The sequence below is a fragment of the Nycticebus coucang genome, chromosome 24 (assembly GCF_027406575.1).
Source record: "Nycticebus coucang isolate mNycCou1 chromosome 24, mNycCou1.pri, whole genome shotgun sequence".
Taxonomy (NCBI): Eukaryota; Metazoa; Chordata; class Mammalia; order Primates; family Lorisidae; genus Nycticebus; species Nycticebus coucang.
The window spans coordinates 16,103,397-16,124,554 of record NC_069803.1 but is presented as its reverse complement, the minus strand read 5'-3'; the positions used below and the strand labels follow the sequence as shown (position 1 = coordinate 16,124,554).

General features: G+C 39.3%; 1 protein-coding gene and 1 non-coding gene across 3 annotated transcripts in view; both read left to right on the top strand.

Moving 5' to 3' along the window:
• SGCZ (sarcoglycan zeta) overlaps positions 1-21,158 on the top strand; it is a 340,110-nt gene that overhangs the window by 296,705 nt on the left and 22,247 nt on the right. The window contains exon 4 of one of the 2 annotated variants that reach the window (XM_053578621.1): positions 5,108-5,230. The exons of the other annotated variant lie outside the window; for it this stretch is intronic. Within the exon in view, the coding sequence (XP_053434596.1) occupies positions 5,108-5,230 (123 nt within the window). The remainder of the gene's footprint in view (positions 1-5,107; positions 5,231-21,158) is intronic. 2 annotated transcript variants of the gene reach the window in all.
• Positions 5,533-5,723, top strand: LOC128576615 (U2 spliceosomal RNA). The gene has a single exon (XR_008377451.1). It is a non-coding gene; the product is annotated as a U2 spliceosomal RNA (small nuclear RNA).

Here is a 21,158-nt window from a genome sequence, read left to right as displayed (position 1 = left end):
TCAACATGTTACAGTTTACTGTCCATTTGCCTTGTCTTGAATCCTGACTCTGGAGGATATTACTTGTGAGATATTAGGCAAATTTTTTAAACCTTTACTCCTTTGTTTCTTTTTTCTTTTTTTTACTCCTTTGTTTCTTTATCGGTCAAATGGGGATCACATCCCATGGTTGTTATGAAGATTAAATTCTGTTTGTAAAATACTAGACTGCTGCCTCGCACGCAGTCAGCCCACCAGATGGTTACTTCTAAGCTTTGTTTGGAAAAGTTAGGGACAAAGTGAAGAGAGAGTAGCATTGCCTTTTTCAGGGATGCAATATAATAGACTTTCTGTTATATTGCAAATGTTGTAGTACGTGTCACTACCTTGATTACATAACCCTCCCACACACATGGACACATTACTTAAAATGTACAGTCAAACCTAAAAAAAAAAATGTAAGAAAATCGTCAGAAACCGCTGAAGCCTTACCAGAAACTTCAGAGGTTGTGCCTGTACTAAAATTATTGCTGGTGGAAGAACACTGGCAGAGCGCCTCTAATCTAGCCTGGGGTTTGAAAAATGCCCTCACAAGGATAGATAAATCCTGGCCCTTGTACAAGATAAATAGCTGAAATAAGAAGCCCATTCATAAAAACCAGGCATCCTAAACTAGTTGCAGGGGGAATCACTTTTATAAAATACCACTGACACATTATGGAATCTTAGATATCTCATTCTTGAATCTGGGAAAAGGTGAGAAAACTCTTTGAGAATTCATAATCTGGTCCTCTGTAACTTGCATGGCTGGAGAAGCGATATATGGAAAGAGAGAAAATGAAACAAGAAAACTGAAAGAAAGGAGAAATCATAATTGCATCAAATGAACGGCAGTCTACACGATACTCCTGTGATGACTCTGTAGCCTCCGCCTGTTGCTACTGCAGTGAGCTCAAGGGTTGCAGGTGTCTAACACACCCTGCACGAGAGACCAACGTCGCAGGGCGTGTTAAAAAGACACTTGCAACCCTTGAGCTCACTGCAGTAGCAACAGTGAACTCTCAAATGAATGGCCTACCGGAGTAACAAGTGAGCCCTGCAGCTCTCTGGTCCTTTTCACTGTGTTAGTGCAATGACACACACCCTGAACCCACATGAAGTGCTCCTGCTGATGCTGTGAGGTGCTCCCAAGAAACAAAGTGAAGTTGAGAAGTCGTGACGTTACAAGAACAAGTGAAACTGCTTGATACAGACCAGAGACTGAGGTCTGTATCTGTAATTGCACAGCATTTCTAGACAAGTGAATCTTGTGTGAGGACTATTGTAAAAAAAAAAAAAGAAAGAATGAATGAATGAAAAAGAAAGGAAATTTGTAAAGCCATCACTGCAGCTATGTTAACAGGGGCAAAAACTTGGACTTTGAGCGAAAGAACTTTTATCTCACATTGATAATGGTGCTTCATATGGGTTCAGGGTTACTAATAAAAGGAAACCTGTAGACTCTACTATAAAAAAGAAGCAGGAGTTGTATGTAGTTATAGGATTTAGAGAATGCATGAAGAACATTAAAAAACTAGAGGAAATATTTGAATGTATCTTCAATCCTTAAGTCCTTTTATGAAGTTTATTATTTTGTGTACATATGTTTTTTCTTTCACCTGCAAATTTTCTTTCTTTTTTTTTTTTTTTTTTTGTAGAGACAGAGTCTCACTTTATGGCCCTCGGTAGAGTGCCATGGCATCACACAGCTCACAGCAACCTCCAACTCCTGGGCTTAAGCGTTTCTCTTGCCTCAGCCTCCCGAGTAGCTGGGACTTCAGGTGCCCGCCACAACGCCCAGCTATTTTTTGGTTGCAGTTCAGCCGGGGCCGGGTTTGAACCCGCCACCCTTGGTATATGGGGCCGGCGCCTTACTGACTGAGCCACAGGCGCTGCCCCAAATTTTCTTTCTTATTCTATTGCTAGCGTCTCTTCGTTCGATTTTGAAGTTGTTGACATGAATTTCCTCAGAGGTCTGTCTTTTTTTTTTTTTTTTTTTTTTGCAGTGTTTGGCTGGGGCCAGGTTTGAACCCACCACCTCCTGTATACAGGGCGGGCGCCCTACTCCTTTGAGCCACAGGCACCGCCGTCTCAGAGGTCTTCCTAAGGAAGCATTTTGTCTTCCCAGTGTAGTTAGCAAGTTGATGCTTAAGATGAATTGAGAAAATGCGTGTTAGGATACGATAAAATCAGTTTCATAATGTCTTATACATTAAGCATAAATGTTTCAAATAAGGGACTATATGGGTTTAGTCCATTTTGCGTTGTTGTAAAGGAATACATGAGCTGCGTAATTTATAAAGAAAAGACGTTCATGTGGTTCCGACTTCTACAGACAGGAGCACCAGCCTTTGTTTCTCAGGAGGGCTTCAGGGAATCTCCAGGCAAGGTGGCAGGCAAAGCTAGCAGGAGGGTGGTGGTGAGAAGAAAGGGCAAGGCAGAGGAGGGGCGGCACCAGCCTCTCTTAAACAAGCAGCTCCCCTTGAACTCAGAAGTGAGAGTTCTCTCATTACCATGGGGAAGGCTCTGAGCCATCCATGGTCTATCCCTGTGACCCAAACACCACCCCTACTTAGCCCACCTCCAACACCAGATATCAAGTCTCAACCTCAGATTTGGAGGGGGCAAAACATTCCATCTCTAGCGACGTACTTTGCCGTTTTCCATTTGGATACATAAAATCAATATATGTTAATGCAGTACGTGTATAATCGAAATTATTTCTCTGATTTAAAATATTTATTTACTGTCGATGCATGGCTAATGGCTTATAAATTTTCCTTCTGTAATTATGCTAATATGGTGAATAAAATGTAGCCTGCAATATTAATTTTTGTATCTATTTTTCAATTGGATGATTCCACACGCATTTATTTATGGCTTAGATGCATCTCATCTATTCTGAGTGCATAAATATTTTTGCGTTTACTTATTTGCCTTGGCTTATTTAAATTTAATGAATTAAGATTTCAACTCACTTCACCGTATCCAGACACCACTCCACCTACATTTCTAATGTATTTTATGACACCTAAGATAGGATTTTTATGTTAAACAATTTATCTTCCATAATTCCCAATTTATCTTGGGAATTATGCCAAGAAAAGTCTTCCTAATGCATGTAAGTATATAAAGTGGTCTAACACATTTCAATGCCACTGAAGTCAGTGATGTATCTGGTGAATTAATTAAGCTCAGCAGCTTGGTATATTTCAAGGAGGCCATGGAGTGGACATGTTAAGGTTTTACACGTAAAATATCTGTGGTATCTTTCAGGCTGTTCAGGATTAATGTATCCCTGAGTCCCTCAGTGGTAGATTTATACAAATGTACTTCAAAACCAAAAAGAAGTCACCTGAATTGACACATTGTCCTCAAGCATAGTTTTTTGAACATCATCCAGGGGTTGGGTTATGATGGCTCATGTGTTACTAGAACACAATACATGAAAGTAGACTGTGATTAGGAGAAAGCGTACTCAGATGAATGCAAGTGGCTTAAATAACAATTTCAAGATCAAATGTAATAAAACCAAGGACTTCAGGCAGAATAATGTCATTAAATTCTATAAGGATAGGTCTTTATTTTAAAAATGAAAAAAAGATAACGGGTTATTAAAACACCACTCACACTGTTTTGAACTTGACTGTCCACCAATGTAATACTACTTTTATCTTAGTATAGACCTAGTTGAAGCTGTTCATATTTTCTATGTGGCCCTAAAAACATGTTTTTACTTTCAGAATATAAGGAAAATATTTATCTTGTTTTTCAGAGAAATTATGGTGCATATTACAAGGTTTTTAATTAGTTTTTGCATCTTATGTAATGTTCCTTGGAAGCTGTGACAGTGGGGAGGTGTCATTTTCTGCAGCCCACGCTAGGATTGGGAATAATGCTACAGAGGAACTGGGAACCAAAGAGGAAGAAAGCTTAAGTCTAGCACACACTGACCTACTTACCATGTGTCTCTCAAAGGCCATTAGAAACCAGTCATGATTTTAAATTTGAGGATATTTTTTAATACAAAGATGATCTCATGTTTGAGTTCCTGGGGGAGTGGGTCATATAGCAAATAAAAAATAATACATAAATATAAATAAAAAGAAGTATGCACAAATTCTGGCACGTCTACATCTTTGGCTGGGAAGAATTGTATCTGGCAAGAGTTTCTGATACAAATAGCCGAGGAGGCATATCTCATATCTTAACAGAAGCAGAAGATACACACCCATATACCAGATGGGTTGTGCAAAAAAATTCATGTTATGGAAATGTCAATTTCTCACCCCGTCCACTATCCCAAGTTTTTTTCTTAATATTCATCTAGAAGGCCCGATTAGATCTTCTAGAAGCTCTCCTAACTCTCAAATTAATTATGTTTCAGATATAGGAGGTGCCTGCGATTTAGACTGATTTGCAATGTTGGCAAAACCATTGGAAATACATTTCTAATTTCATTCTTTATTTAAATAATACCATTATTTAGAAGATACATTAGGGAATAGTAAGAACACTCTGTAATTGTGAGATTGACTATAAAATGGATTCTAGTTCAGTTACGCAAAAGGGTGAAAATATTAATAGGAGAATCTATGAAATGGAGAATAACTAAATATTCACAGTTGAATAATGTTTTACAAGAAGCCTGTGATGTAGCTCGTATAGCTACTGTAGTCTGCACTGTAGAGAGAAAGCCTAAGTCTTTCTGTTCATAGTTTTTATAGCAGGGGCCAAGGGTAATGCCAAGTCTTCAGCCTTCAACAGAGAACAAAGCAAACATTCTCTCTCCTTGTGGATATGTGGAGTGTTTTTAACCAGCTAACCCATAGACTTTATCAAGAAAATGCCAGAAATTTAGAGGTCACTTGTATGCTCAGCCAACTTAGCCTGGAACTAACTATGTGACCAAATTAGACGGCTTCCTGAAGAGGGCAATAATTTAAAACTATTAAATCAAATGTAAAACATAACAGCTGAGAAAAACAAACCAAATAATATGTGCATTTCTATTCTCTTTCTAAAACAAAGTACATGTTCATGGTCTGCGCATCCCAGTTTCATCTGTAAACCTTTCCTCTGACCGTAGGAGCGGACGCTGTGGAAGCTCAGTGTAAAAGATTTGAAGTGAGAGCCAGTGAAGATGGCAGGGTGCTGTTTTCTGCAGATGAAGATGAGATTACCATTGGGGCTGAAAAGCTGAAAGTTACAGGTACTCTAGTTTGAGGTCTTGGACCATTGCTTACTTCTTAATAGAATATCTTACTTCTTAATAGAATATGCAACTGCCCAAGAAGCTCCTTAATAAGATGCATGATTGCCAGACTTAACATGAAGTCTCACATAAATATCATGATGTCACAGCATTTGATTTTCAAATAGTCTTCATGTGGAAGGCACTGGTTGCGCTTAGAGGAAAGAATGTGAATATTAGCAGCCTTGATTTATTTAAAAGTAATGGTGTTTCTCTCAGGTGGAGGGAGGTAAGTTAAGCAGAAGAAAAGATGGAATGCAATCGCTTCTTGGCCTTTTGGCTAAGATCAAGTGTAGTATCTGTTCTTACCAGTTTAATATCTGATACGTCCTCTATCCGAGGACAATATATTAAATGGATTTTTGGAACAGGGAGTTGGAATAGGAGCTTGCTCCGGCCACTCCACACATCGACCTGGTGTTGCAGTAGTTCTGGGAACGGTGCACCCACCCCTTCCGGGGGCTAAAAAAAAAAAAATAACCAAAAAGATGGAATGCAAATACTCAAGGTGGCTAAAGGTAACAGACAAATAAAATTAAGGATACCGATTAAAAGTTTAAAAAAAAGTGAAAGAACTCAAATGGAAATATCAGCTATAGAATTAAGTAGGAGGGAAAGGTTATATAAATAAACTAAATCTGTATTCTCTAGGGTTCATAGAGAATACTATGAAACTATCCTCAAAGTTTGTAAATAAAGAAATAATGACATACACATTATTTAAAAGTCATTCATTGGGCAGTGCCTGTGGCTCAGTGAGTAGGGTACCAGCCCCATATACCCAGGGTGGCGGGTTCAAACCCGGCTCTGACCAAATTGCAAAAAAAAAAATAGCCGGGCATTGTGGCAAGTGGTTGTTGTCCCAGCTACTCAGAAGGCTGAGGCAAGAGAATCGCCTAAGCCCAAGAGCTGGAGGTTGCTGTGAGCTGTGACGTCACAGCACTCTACTGAGGACAGCAAAGTGAGACTCTGTCTCTAAAAAACAAAAAAATAAAAAAGTCATTCATCATTATAATGTTAGGGTCATTGAAATAAATTGCCAGTTGATGTAAAAACACAATTTCAAGTACCATCTCTTCCAATTACTTGGTTTGCAACCATGACTTATTATTATTATTTAGAGACAGAGTGTCACTTTATTGCCCTCGGTAGAGTGCTGTGATGTCACAGCTCACAGCAACCTCCAGCTCCTGGGCTTAGGAGATTCTCTTGCCTCAGCTTCCCAGTAGCTGGGACTACAGGTGCCTGCCACAACGCCCAGCTAGACACATATTATTTTGATAAAATATTTTAAAATTTTATAATAGAATACAAAGAGGCTAATTGTTTAAAAAAAAAAACAAGAAAAAATATAATTTGCTTGACTTACTGCTTCTGAAAGTTGAGTTTGGGAATAGCTCATGCGATGTCAGTCATAGTTACTTAGGTCAAACTGAGTGCTCTGGGCCATGTGTGGGCAGTTATCATGGCAATTAAAGAAAGTACAACCTATTTTCAGGCTGTTTGAGTTAAACCTTGCCTCAGACACTCAGTGTTTTAAGGAAACTGTCCATGCCTCTGAGTTCCTTTCATCTGCATGACTAAAATGATAACAATTTTAGTATTCAAATTACATTACTTGCCTGCAGGTGAGTTTGTAGTATGTTCTCGGTACATCGTGAAGTGGTTTTAAGTTTTAGTTCTTTATTTATTAATAAAGATCATGTTAATATTGCAAATGTCCCAGACACCAGGGTTTGTGTTGATTTCAAGAATGGTGTATTATTAAATGGTGGTGAAATTCCACAAAAATGACTGAATGGGAATATTAACTGGGCATCCCTAGGCTGAGATACATGAGTCCCATCCTCAGCGCTACTGTCTCCATCTCACCTCCTTTTCCTTGTGAGATTGTCCTGCTCAGGGGTCGGGTCTGCACCACTGGGCGCTCCCCATGGATGCCCAGGTGCTTGATCCCCTTTTGCTTCAGACTTCCTGGGCAGATGAGGAAATGAAACATGCATGGAGACCCAGGGTGACCTTGAGTCCTGAGTTAAGGGAGCAACAACAACAAGAAAAAGGATGAGAGTTTTGTCTGGCTTAGAACACAGGCAAATCCAAAAGGATCTGGGTTTTAGGTTCCAGAGCACTAACATTTGAACTGTTGATTCCTGGGGAATCAGGGAGACCTAGCATAAAAATGCCTTCAGGGTGGAGGGTTGGGTAACATTAATAACCTTTGAAACTTGGCAATGCCTACTGATTGTCGCTCTTGTAATCAAAATAATCCTGAGATAGCTTTTAGGGTATTGTGCATTTACTCAACATTTCTTTAATCCATAATGAGATATAGTCCAACTGGGCACTTTGTAGTCCTAAGTAAAGGAAAGTTCTGGAGCTCTTGGCAGCTTTTATGCTGTCGTGGAATTTTAACTTCCTCTGTTCTTTATGACTGATCTCCTATTAGTTCCAGTGAAGTGCTTTCTGTACAAAATTAGGCCCATTGATTGACTTTTTATCTTTTGCCCGGTGGCCTAGAAGCCATCCTTAAACTGTCAGCAAAGCAAAGTCAGGGAAAAAAGAGCTTCCTATTATAAATTTTTCTGCTTTTCTTTTTTTTTTTTTTTTGTAGAGGCGGAGTCTCACTTTATGGCCCTCGGTAGAGTGCCGTGGCCTCACACAGCTCACAGCAACCTCCAGCTCCTGGGCTTCAGCGATTCTCTTGCCTCAGCCTCCCGAGTAGCTGGGACTACAGGCGCCCGCCACAACGCCCGGCTATTTTTTGGTTGCAGTTTGGCCGGGGCCGGGTTTGATCCCGCCACCCTCGGTATATGGGGCCGGCGCCTTACCGACTGAGCCACAGGCACCGCCCCCAAATTTTTCTGCTTTTGAACCAGATGCCTTGGAGCAGTCGTCTGTACCGTCCCCTCCTCTCCCCTCTCTTTCTGTCCTCCTTTTCTCCCTCCCTCATCAGCCACCCCATGTGCCTAGAATACAGACAGGGTGGACACAGAATTTCTGTGCACTTTCTATGCTGAACTATTTTAACTTGCGCAAGAACCTTGTGGCCACCCTGTACTGGGTTGGCTGGAGGGTACGCGTGTCTGTGTAGATGGACAAATCAATGGGCCTCCTGCGGGATCCCTTTTTTCAAGTCTGTCTCACGTGCACACCGTTTTGCATTTATTCTTCATAATCTCTTGATTAATCTATATCTGGCAATGATCTCAGAGACCCCTCATTAATTTTGCAACTGAGGTCTGTATCATAGGCTTTCAGAAGACCTTAGATAATAAAGTAGTAACGATTTTGAGATCATACGGTGGAATCTAAGTCAGTTTCTGTAAGAGGCCAAAGTGTAACACTTAGGAGGAAAGAGAGGCCAAAGGGCTGTGAGCGTGCACGTAGCACAATGCCCAGTTTTGGTCCGATTTGGATATGTCAGCGTGCACATAGCAAGCAATGCCAAATTTTAGTCTGATTTATATAGATCAGACTCCACATTCTGAACAAATAAGTGTTATAATAGAGAATATGTAGTTTGATTAGGGCTCCCCTCACTGTCCAATCACATTCCAGTGTTCACACAAAGCCCATGTGCCCAGAGACGTACAGAGAGACACACAGATACACAGGAAAGCACACGCCTCACGTCCCGACCAGACCTTCACTCCTTCACCAGAATAACGGATACTAACTTTATAGTCACTTTATTCCTTCCCATGGTTGTTTTCCTTATTTTGCCTAAAATAAAGATTTCAAAGGCAAATATAATTTGGAATTTCACATGCATAGAAGAAAAACTTGTGCATGGTGTAGTGTGCAGTTTTAGGGCATTGAAACACACTTGGAGGCCGTGCTGGGATCACGTGACCAGTCGCACTACAAAGCGTCGCTGCCAACTCCAGGGGGCTTCCTATAAATTAGGTGGCTGTGCTGACAAGAACTTCAAAGTTACCTGTGACAGAAATCTGTGTGAAGTTTCTAATAGAATTTTAAATTTCCGGTGTAAAACTTTATATTTAAGCGATATTGATAAGAATTAAAATGAATCCCTCTGGCTTGACACTTTATGAACAATGGCATTTTATAAACAGACTTTTGGTGCAGAGTGACCAAAGTGGTTGGAATTAATTTAGACAATGGGTGTGTATAGACACCTAAGGCAAAACCAATGAAAACTAAAATCATTCAGCGATCTAATGTAGTTCAGCATATTTATGGTTATTCTGTTTGTAAAGCAGCAACGATTCACCTGATATGTTCAGATACTCCCAGGATACGAGAACTAGAAGTGAAATGATAAACAGTTACTAGACACCATCGCCTGTCTATACCCCAATTCAGATGCTTAAAATTTGTCATTTTTACTATTGATATTACTTGACTTATGAAAAAAACAGTTAGCTTAAATCATAATCTAAACATACTTTATGCTTAAAATTTGTCATTTTTACTATTGATATTACTTGACTTATGAAAAAAACAGTTAGCTTAAATCATAATCTAAACATACTTTTTTTTTTTTTTTTAGAGACAGAGTCTCACTTTTATGGCCCTCGGTAGAGTGCCGTGGCCTCACACAGCTCACAGCAACCTCCAATTCCTGGGCTTAAGCGATTCTCTTGCCTCAGCCTCCCGAGTAGCTGGGACTACAGGCGCCCACCACAACGCCCGGCTATTTTTTTTGTTTGCAATTTGGCCGGGGCCGGGTTTGAACCCGCCACCCTCGGTATATGGGGCTGGCGCCTTACCGACTGAGCCACAGGCGCCGCCCAATCTAAACATACTTATTTGAGCTTCTCTTTCTCTCTGTATCACTAACTATATAAAGAGATTTCTATCTTAGCCCCCTATGTATACTTGAAAGCTTTATTTTCATTTTGTGTTCCCTACTATTGGCCATCGATGTTCCTTAACGCAGTTATCTCTGGAGACCTCGTAAACAAATAAAAGGAGCAAACCTTTACACACAGAAGACTCTTAAATATGGTGCTTTCAGGCAGAATCAGTCAACTGCAATCTGCAGTCCGTTCCATTTGTATTCCAAGAAGTGTGTTAACTTTAAAAATCAAAGTGGAATTGTAAGTCCCCTGCCTTTAACAAGTGAAAGACTAGGCTTGTAGAATAGCTTCATGTTAGATTAAAATCTGTTACTCTGACTTAAACCTATTTTGCCTATGAGAGAAAAGGGGAGAGTAGCTAATTGTTCAAAGAGAAAGGCAATCTCTCTCTCTCTCTCTCTCTTTTTTTTTCTGAACAGTAATGATTAAAACTGCCAACCTGAAAGAATAGTGAGAACCAACCATGAATCCACCCTGCGTTCTGAGGTTTGCTTGAAAGCCAGGTCTTCAGTCCTTTCTCCTTTGCCAATTAGGACAGAGCTTCTCATGGAATGATTAGAAGGGTAGACAAGTTCCGATGCTTGTTTGACAACAAAATGAAGGATGTCCTGAAGAGCTGTCGTTTAAATGAAACACCATGCTTCTAGGTGAAAATCAATATTTGCTGGTTTGTTTTTATTGGTTCATCCTGCATCCTTGTTCTTGTCTATTCAATTGACAACAGTGATGGGGTCAGCTTGGAGTCAGCCTTTCCATGAGGGAGACCATTGTTTTTCTGAGCTGTCCAAATGCCAAGAATGTGATAATACTCAGACAACGGGAGAGAGCTGCTTTGTCTGAGTAGCCCCGGAAAAAATGTGATTAGATCAGGTGCCAAGAAAAGGGGCGTGCAATCACTTAATTTTCTCTGGTGAAACATTTTTAAGTTTCTAGACCTGGACCATTCATTCAACTCAGTTTTCTAGCTACTTTTTAAACATCCCCAAGATAAACATTTCAGAAACATTAAAGATTAGAGCCACTCCATTCCTCTTAAATTTCCAGGTAAAAACTTATTTCAGGTTTTGAAGTATATCAACAATAAACTATGCCATCTACACAAAATAAGCTGTTTACTCCAGGCACCCCTCTGGCAGCCCTCTCCATGACTTATGTTTCCAAATTTACATCCAGTGTTTCCTATTTTTTATTAAAGCAAAACTTCTGGAAAATGTAATCGAATAATAGAAATGTGAACTGTGAGGAAAGTCCTCAAAGAAGACCATTCAATTACATGAAAAAGCAATTGTAGCACCCAACTTGTCTATGTAGTGGTTTCAAAATTTTTCATTTGCTATTTAAAGTTCTTTTTTTTGCAGTTTTTGGCTGGGGCTGAGTTTGAACCTGCCACCTCCAGCATATGGGGCCAGCGCCCTACTCCATGGAGCCACAGGTGCCGCCCTAAAGTTCTTCTTATAGCTACAGGTGTTAGATCACAAAATCCCTTGGAAGTATAATTTAACCTCCCTTTGTGTAAATGAGTAGTCTGCTTCCCTGTATATCATGATGATGTTTAAAAAATATATCACAGATAGACTGATGAGCGAGAATCGCTTGAAATTTCCTTGGTCCCTTGCTGGCTGTCCGTCAGGACCTGGCATTTGCATCTTCGGGATGCTTATACATCCTTCTGCTCCCTAAGAATCCTGCCTCAGTAGCAGAGGGTTGACTCCCCCTCATGATTTCCATTTGCATTGTCCCTTCCACTGCTTCTCTCTTATTTCATTTTCTGCCAACAGCTGCAAAATGGTCATTTGCTTTACTAGTTCCTGTGATTACATTGCCAGACTACATTATCTGGATACCTGGATTATCCAGGATAAAATCCACGCTTAAGGTCAGTTGATTAATAACATTAATCACATCTACAAAACCCCTTTGGCCAGATAGCATAACATAGTCATAGTCTCCAGCATTTAGAGCGCAAATGACTGTTGCTGGGAGCAAGGGTCCTTGTTCTGTCTTATCTACTGTGCACATTATTGAATCTCTGTAGCCTTCTTTTTCCTTCTATAAAAGGAGCATTATAAGAAGCACTTACTACACAGTGTTTTTTTCTTTGAAGAAGAAGAGACATGCAAAAATAATTTAGGAACAACACTGGCACAATTTTGGTATTTGATAAATGCTATTTCCACCAAATGATAGTTGTAAACATCGTTACTGTTGTCCTTGTTTGTTATTTGTATAACAATTACTCGTCTACAAAAATAAGACATTGGACATGGATGAAAGGAAGAAAATAAGGGAGGTTGAAATGTATGAAGTGGGAATTGTATGTGCAGTGTCAGAGATCGAAGGTTTCACTCTTTACTAGACCTTTAGAGATATTCGAAGAGTTGCTGAGAAAATGTAAAAAGGATAAAAGACAGATATGTAATATTAGTTACGCCTCATAATACAGAAATCAAATCACATGAATTTATCACATGCCATTGGGGACATGAGCAGGCTCTGTAAGCCATCAAGTAACGGAGGTGACTGAGAACATGGAGAGCTGCAATGGCCGAGGCCCAGGTCATTGTCCTTCACCAGGTTGAGGGGATCTCATACTGTCACTAGGGGATCTCATACTGTCACTAGGGGATCTTATACTCTCACTCGTGCCTTCCAGCACGGGAGAAGCGGGGGAGAGAGGAAGTACAGGGAAAACAATTTTATATAATGTCTCAACCTGGACCTAACACTCATCATTTATGAAACTTCAGTCATGTGCTTATGTGCAACTGTAAGGGTAGCAGACACCTGCATACTCCAAATGACAGCTAAGTTCCTCATTAAACATGGCGTAGTAACCTGTATTAATAAAGGAGTTATGAAGTCAGCAACAAACTATTTATGGCACAGGAGGGTTTTAAAAAAAAATTAGAAATTCTAATATGTAACTACAAAGGAAAAGAAAGTAAAACGAATAATTATAATATCATTGGACAATATTGGCCTTCACAATAGCCTCTAAAGTTGTACTTTTTTTTTTTTTTGAGACAGAGCCTCAGGATGTCACCCTCCGTAGAATGATGTGGCATCACAGCTCACAGCAACCTCAAACTCTTTGTGCTTAAGCTATTCTCCTGCCTCAGCCTCCAAAGTAGCTGGGACTACGGGCACCTGCCACAACACCCGGCTATTTTATGGCTGTAGTTGTCATTGCTGTTTGGCAGGCCCAGGGTGGGCTCAAACCCGCCACCTTCTGTGTATGTGGCTGGCGCCTTAGCCACTTGAGCTACAAGTGCTGAGCCAAAAGTTGTACTCTTTTTCAATCCGCCACAGTCTTTCCTACACTATCACATGTCATCCTATCACTCCTTTGCATTGAATTGTGACATTCCTAGTTTTATTATCCAGGACATATCTTCACTCTCTGTTCTCATCATCAGCAAACTTGAAACCCATATTGAGACTTTTAAAAACTTTGATATAGGATTTTGTTTATTTCTTTTCCATATAGACACTCTATAATCATGTCCGTTATTTCGCTCAATTTCCCATCGTTTTGCAACTCAAAATTCTTGAACAGAGAACTGCTTTGCATAGATTAAATTTTACAGTGGAAAATTTTACCATTAGACAACTTTCAATGTTCAAAGCTGGATGAAGGGAGTCAAGGGCAATGGAAGTGTTCTGACACTGAAATATCAGGCAAACCACAAGCATCGTGTCCAAAAGATTGGTGGATAAGGTGAACTTGATAATTCAGAGAGAAAATTTGAGAGCCGATGGACACAAAAAACTAGAAAGAAAGAAAAATAAAATATTGCACCCTGCCTCTGTCGCCTCATCTCCTCCCTGGTGTCTGTGTGCACCAGGAGGTACTTCTTTTTTTTTTTTTTTTTTGTAGAGACAGAGTCTCACTGTACCGCCCTGGGTAGAGTGCCATGGCGTCATACGGCTCACAACAACCTCTAACTCTTGGGCTTACGCGATTCTCTTGCCTCAGCATCCCGAGCAGCTGGGACTACAGGCGCCCGCCACAACGCCCGGCTATTTTTCTGTTGCAGTTTGGCCGGGGCTGGGTTTGAACCCGCCACCCTCGGCATATGGGGCCGGCACCCTACTCACTGAGCCAGAGGCGCCGCCCCAGGAGGTACTTCTTACAGTGAAAAGGTAAACAGGCATCTCTCAGCAACTACTATTATTACTGCTGACATCTGAAGTTCCTTGTACAATTATTATGTGCCAATTACAAAGTTACAAATTTTTAAAAGAAAAGAAAGAAATGATACAGAAAACAGAACCAGAACAGTCCTGAACAGGAAAGGAAAAAGCAAAAGTCTGGGCGTGCTGGTTCATGCCTCTAATCCTAGCACTCTGAAGGCCAAGGCGGGAGGATTGCTTGAGGCCAGAAGTTCAAGACCAGCTTGAGCAAGAACAAGATCCCCTTTCTACAAAAAATAGAGAAATCAGCTGAGTGTGGTAGCGAATGCCTGTAGACTCAGCTACTGAGGTGGCTGAGGGATGTCCGCCCAGGAGTTTGAAGTTGCATTAAGCTAGGATGAGGCCCCGGAACTCTAGCCAGGGAGACAAAGCAAGACTATCTCAACAACAAAGAAAAAAAGAGAGAGAGAGAGAAATAGAAAGAAAGAAAACAGAAAAGAAAATGAAAAATGCAGAGCTAATAAGAAGTTAAAAGACTTCCTCCATTCAAGTGGCCATAAGCAAAGATCCTTGGCAGGTGCAGACTGATGAATTCATTAATTTTCTTTTTTTTTAATATATATATTTTTTTTTATTAAATCATAACTGTATACATTGATATGATCATGGGGCATCATACACTCGCTTCATAAACCATTTGACACATTTTTATCACAGTGGTTAACATAGCCTTTCCGGCGTTATCTCAGTTACTGTGCCAAAACATTTACATTCTACATTTACCAAGTTTCGCAAATACCCCTGTAATATGCACCACAGGTGTGATCCCACCGATCCCCCTCCCTCTATCCACCTCCCCCTTCCCACTTCCCCCTATTGTTAAGTAAATACCATTCATGGCCTTTTGTGATTAGCAACAATTTTATTTAATAATTTCTATAAAAAGTACTTTGTTGTTGTTGTTTTTAGTTTTGTTTTGTTTTTTGGCCAGGGCAGGGTTTGAACCCGCCACCTCCGGCATATGGGACTGGTGTCCTACTCCTTGAGCCACAGGCGCCACCCTATAAAAAGTACTTTTAATTCTTATTTTCAATAACAACACTTACAGAAAGTCCAAAAGTCCAATGGAGAAAAAAAGATGTTTCTTAAAGAAATGTTGAGGAAAAAAAAGTCCAGACCCTGTGAGGTCCTGGCCAGTCTGTTCTAAGATTAAGGGTTGTATAAGGTCATGAGGTCATCCTAGAAAATGTGCTAATACCTCATTGCAGAATATCACTATGGTCTCCCCGTGATGAGGGGAGTATCTCAACTGATGTTCAGCCATGAGGTAAGGAGCACTGTTACAGGAAGAATTTGCGAACTTAATTGTCTGCCCTTGTGTGAATTACTTTCTTATCAGTCATTTCCAACATCACTTAGCCCACATGTATATCTAATTAGATAGGCATATGGAAAACCTAGAGTTACTTATGTTCACACAAATCAAATACAGTTTCAGACCGAAAAATCTAATTATTTCAAAGTCATCAGAATGGGTCTGTCTTTTAAACATTGTGATGAAAAGTGGCAATTTTTTTTTTAATTGTTGGGGATTCATTGAGGGTACATAGAAGCAGGCTGCATTGATTGCTTTTGTTAGATAGGGACCCTCTTATATTCATGTCCTGCCCCCAAAAGGTGAACCCTATCCCTTTATCCTCCACCCCCCCTTTTCCCTTTCTTAGCTCTCCCCTCCCCCCACCATGTACTAGAACTTTAATTGTCCTCATATCAGAATTTTAAATAACAGAAATGTCATGAGCCAAAACTGTTTCAAAAAAATAGGAAAAAATGGGGAAAGCCACAAAATGAACTTCTACACCCAATAAATAAATCATATTCTAATATCCTTTCATTATTATTGGTTCTACCTCCGGTTTGGCAGTTATTTAACAGTTATTTTGAATTGTTGTTTGGATGGAGTACACTAAAGGAAATTTTTAATTTTGGCTCACGGAGAAGGAGCTATCAGAGTTCAAAACATAAGTTCTGGATGATGACAGTCTGTTGCTGAATCCAAGTGTGTTCAGTTTCATGCCAGTGCAGGTGTTTTTAAGGGTAGGATGGGCAGGGGCATAGGCTGGATGAAGATCAGGCTGGGAAGTAATTATTGGGGGGATTCAAGGTATAGTTATTAAGAGCCTGCATCCAGCTTTGTAACTCCACTGCTTTCTGTAAGAGTAATTATGGACCATTTAGTTAAAAGGTTTCAAAGGTATCAACTTCTCATCTGTAAACCAGGGGGTTGGTAAATAATAATACCTCTCTGAATTTTCACTGATTTAATGTGAGCTAATCCATGCAAAGCATTTCTGACACATAGTAAAGTGGTCCATAAATATTAGAAATTATTAGCTTTAGTGTTTCTAGAACACACTATTAGGTATTAATAAAATGACTCTTTTCCTCTTGTAGCATTTACTGTAAAGATTTCCTAAATTTAATGGTTTGTCTTTTTTCTCTGGCTCTCACTCTCTCGTATATACATAATTACATACAAAATAATGTTGAACTTGTTTTATAATACTGCATTCTATGTAGTCCAGTTCAACAGAAGTAATTTAGGAGTTCTTTCAGAAGTATTTGGAAGAAAGATGCAGAAGATCACATTAAGATGAAAAATAGGGCAGCACCTGGGGCTCAAAGGAGTAGGGCCCTGGCCCCATATGCCCAAGGTGGTGGGTTCAAACCCACCCCTGGCCAAAAAAAAAAAAAAAAAAGATGAAAAATAAATGGTGACAGTATATAACGAATTCTGAAACAAAAATAAAACATTGTTACAATAATAAGATAAATTAAAATAATGAAATTGACAGCATATAGGCATGTCATTTGCCAAGTACAGTCATTTGGAGGAATTCATTTACTCCTCAGTACTTGGGGACATATAATATTGTCTTCATTTGCAAACGGTGTCTCAGGTTAAGTGATTTGTGGACCATACATCCACCTGTCGGGGCAGATCAGGAATCAGACTTGTGTCTCCTCACTGATAGTTCAGTTTCATTTCATTTTGTCTGTGCCATTGCACATGTGTATACAATACGTTCAGATCTAGAACAAGAATTTCTACAAGAAGAAGAGCTTTAGGGTCTGATTTATTTAGTAGCTAGATTATTATTAAGCCGATTTATTTAGTGCACCGGAAAAAGTTAGAGATAAAAAGAAATTAGCATATTTCAGTACTTCATATCTAACTTTCTCAACTAACTCTCAGATATTCCTGGAGAAACCGCTTCATCTTCATGAAGCTATGTAAATGTAAAACTTAGGGTATGCCTAACAATGTTAAGGGATGAGATTAAAATAAGTGATTGATGTTACTGTCAATTTTGATATACAGCAATATAATGTTGATCTGAAGCTTAAAAGGTCTTTTGCAAATTGAGAAATAACAAATTTTAGCTTTAAGCCAACAATACCCTCATACTCAAGCTGACCGTTGTCTTTAAAAGGAACCTGCTGGAATGTGTAAAAACAAATTTTATTCCTAATTTCACCTATGCATAATTGGGTAAAATTTTATGGGTAAAAATTGTAATGTCTTTGCATAAATTGGGTAAAATTGTAATGTCTATATAAATGATAAACAGGGCAACATTTCAGTTGACCGTTTAATGTCTATATAAATGATAAACAGGGCAACATTTCAGTTGACCGTAAAGGTGGGAAGGGAGGGACAGAGAGAGGGAAAGGGAAGGATAAAAGGAAAACTATGTTACAAGCTTGAAATGGGTTGCTTACATTTGTAACTTACTAAGTAGTTGTATTAATTTCTTGTTGCTGCTATTATAATTAACCAAAAATTCAGAAGCTTAAGAAACATGAATGTAGTATTTATAGTTCTAGAGGTTAGATGTTTGAAGTGGTCTTCACTGAGCTATAGTGAAAGTCATTGCTGGGCTGTGCTCCTTTCTGGAAAAATGAACTTCCTTTGCCTCTTTAGCTTCTCCGTGTGTTGGCCACTGGCATTTTTCAGTTCATGCCCCTCGCTCCGTCTTCAAAGCCTGCAATTTCTCCGGAGTCTCTCATGCCGCCGGGCGTCTGTCTGATTCTCCCTCTTCTGCCTCTCTTCCATTTTTAATGATCATGTTGGGCCCTCTAGGGATGGGATAATGCTATTTAAAAATAATCCAATTAGCTATTTTAATTCCATTTGCCACGTAAATTCCATTTTGCCTGTAAGGTGGCATAGTCACAGATTTGGGGGATTAGGATGGAGATCTTTGGGGGTGGGGAGAGCAAGACGCTGCCTCCCACACTAATCTATAGTTGATCAATTTCATTAAATGGTACATTTCCTTACTAAATTGGGATCTTCTGTAAGATAGGAGCAATCAATAAAAGTTTCCTACTTTCTTAAATTCAGGATTGGTGATTCAAACAAAGCAACATGGAGATCTTGAATGAAATAATAGATGTGCGTACCAGAGACAGGGAAGGGGTATGGGACGGGGTGAGGAAGACAGGCTGGTTAATGGGTACAAACCTACAATCAGAAGGCTCAGGTTCTAATGTTTGATAGGAGAATAGGGTGATATAGCAAACATTAATGCATTATATTTATTAAAATAGCTACAAGATTTCAATAGCACCTGAAATGTACCCATTGTATAGAAATAAAAAGTGCTTGAATGACTGGACCCCTAAATATCCTAGCTTGATCATTACACATTCTGTGGATGTAACAAACTTTCACACGTACCCAGTAAATATGTATAAATATAATGTATCGACGATTTTTTTAATTAAAAGACAAATGAAACAGAAACTGAAATAGGAATGATCGTGTGTGTGCACTAGCCCTGACTACTTCGGACTTTTTCTAGAGTACCAGCTGGGTCATGTACAAGCTTACTCTTTCTGTGTCTCCATTTCCTCGACTGTAAAATGGGATTATTAGTATTATTTTCTATCTTTGAGTTTTGGTGTGGTAATTTGTGACTTTTGTGATTTGAATATACAGCACATGTCCGCCGTGACCATTGTCAGGTCCAGGTTTTAGTGCAGAAAAGAAGGAAGCTATACAAAGTAGAAAATAGGTTCCAGAGAGAGGAACGGGCCCGTCTCTGTGAGTGTGGGAGACAAGGCATGGGTTGAAGTTTCTGTCTGTGATGACTCCGGCCCACCTGCCTTGCTTGTGATTCTTCCAAGCAAGGAGCTAAAGAAGCAGGACCCAGTCCACCAAGAGGCCAGCCCTGATGTGGTCAGTAGTGTCCTTAGAAGGGATTGCAGAGCCAGTTTCTTCCTCTGAGAGTTTCTGATCCTCTCACAAGGTCAATCTGAGGAGAGGTGGTATCATGAGTGAGAAAATACTGTACAAATAGCTGGAAATTAGGGCAAAGTATTTCTCTCTTCAAAATGTAGCCAAATTGAAAAAGAATCTGATGTTTGGTCAACTGGGAAGATTTCCCCAAACGCCTCTCTAAACTGTCCAACCTGAAGACAGGAGCTGGTGCATTTACTCATGAGCTCTTCTCCCACATTGATTGCAGGTTAGCCTTGGGGTGTTGACTCAGCAGGCATTTGGGGGTGTTCTTTTGTTTTTTTTTTTTCGTGTGTGTGTGTGTGTTGAGTATGTTTCTTGGAGCTCTGAGAAGCAGAGAGATGATTGAGGTGGGAGGAAGTGAATATGAATCTAAGGCATCCTGGAGCTACCTGTCCCTCACATCTGTGGCTGAATGGATCGGTGATCTGGGGACATTTGCCCAATTTTTTTATAAAATAGAATGCATAGGTTTCAATCATGGTTCTACACATAAAATATCAATCTCATGTTATCCCTGGAAAATTCAGGAAGATGATGTTTAAGAATGATTTAATTCCAATATGATTTTTTCAAATCTCTCAGTATCAAGTTTAATAAGGATCAAATTCTCAAATTATTTAAGGTAACTCATTTTTCCACATATAAAAAAAAAACAAGCAAACAAAATTGATTAGTAATTTGTATTTTATTGCTTGTATTTTGTTTTATTTATGGCTCCTTTTAAGTTTATGAGTGAGAAATCAAATGAATTATTTATGGGGAGATATTGAGAATTATCTTTGTTATTTTGGTCTTTAAAATAACTGGAGCAAGATAAACTTTCAACAATCAGACTAATTACTCACCTCTCCTTCAATTTGCCTGTACAAAGATCTCAGATTCTGATTTTGTACATATTTGCAGAGAGGCCCAGAAAATGGCAGGAGAATCATTGATTTTTTAAAATCTCTTTACTATCTTGAGATAAATAAAAGAAAGTCTAACTTTTTACTAAAGTGTGTGTAACGAGAAACCATGTTAAAAATCATTTGACATGTCAGTTTATGTAAATTAAAATATATCCCTGGCTCAAAAAACTATTGATACAATTCATATCTTTTCAGCATGCAAGAGTTGTTTTTATTTCAGGATAATAAAAAATGTTTGTAGAAGTTCCAAATCCATAAACAAATCTAAGCTGTTGAAGACAATCAGCTGGTATCTCTCTTTGGACAACTTCTCTACTTTTTTTTTTCCCCATAGAAAGCTCTTTGATGTCAATGTACCAAAACTTCTGATGGGAAATAAAATTAAGAAATTAGAGTGCTTCTGAAATGAAACCCTATCATTGTGCATTTCATTTGGTAATGTTTTGCCAGTTGGCAACTGCTTTCCTCTGTTTGACTAACAGCAGTAGGAAGCTCAACTTATTTTTCTTCAGAAAGTAATCCAAATAGAGGTGAAAACCTGAAGCATAAAATAAGGCCAAAAGACAAGATTCAGAAATTTACTGTTTCCCTACCCCACAAAGAAATCTGAATTTGTGGTGCTGCTGACAGATTTTTACATAAGTGAATTTTTATAAGGACCAGAAAAGATTAAATTTCATTGGATGTATTAATCATCATCGTTATCAAGGAAA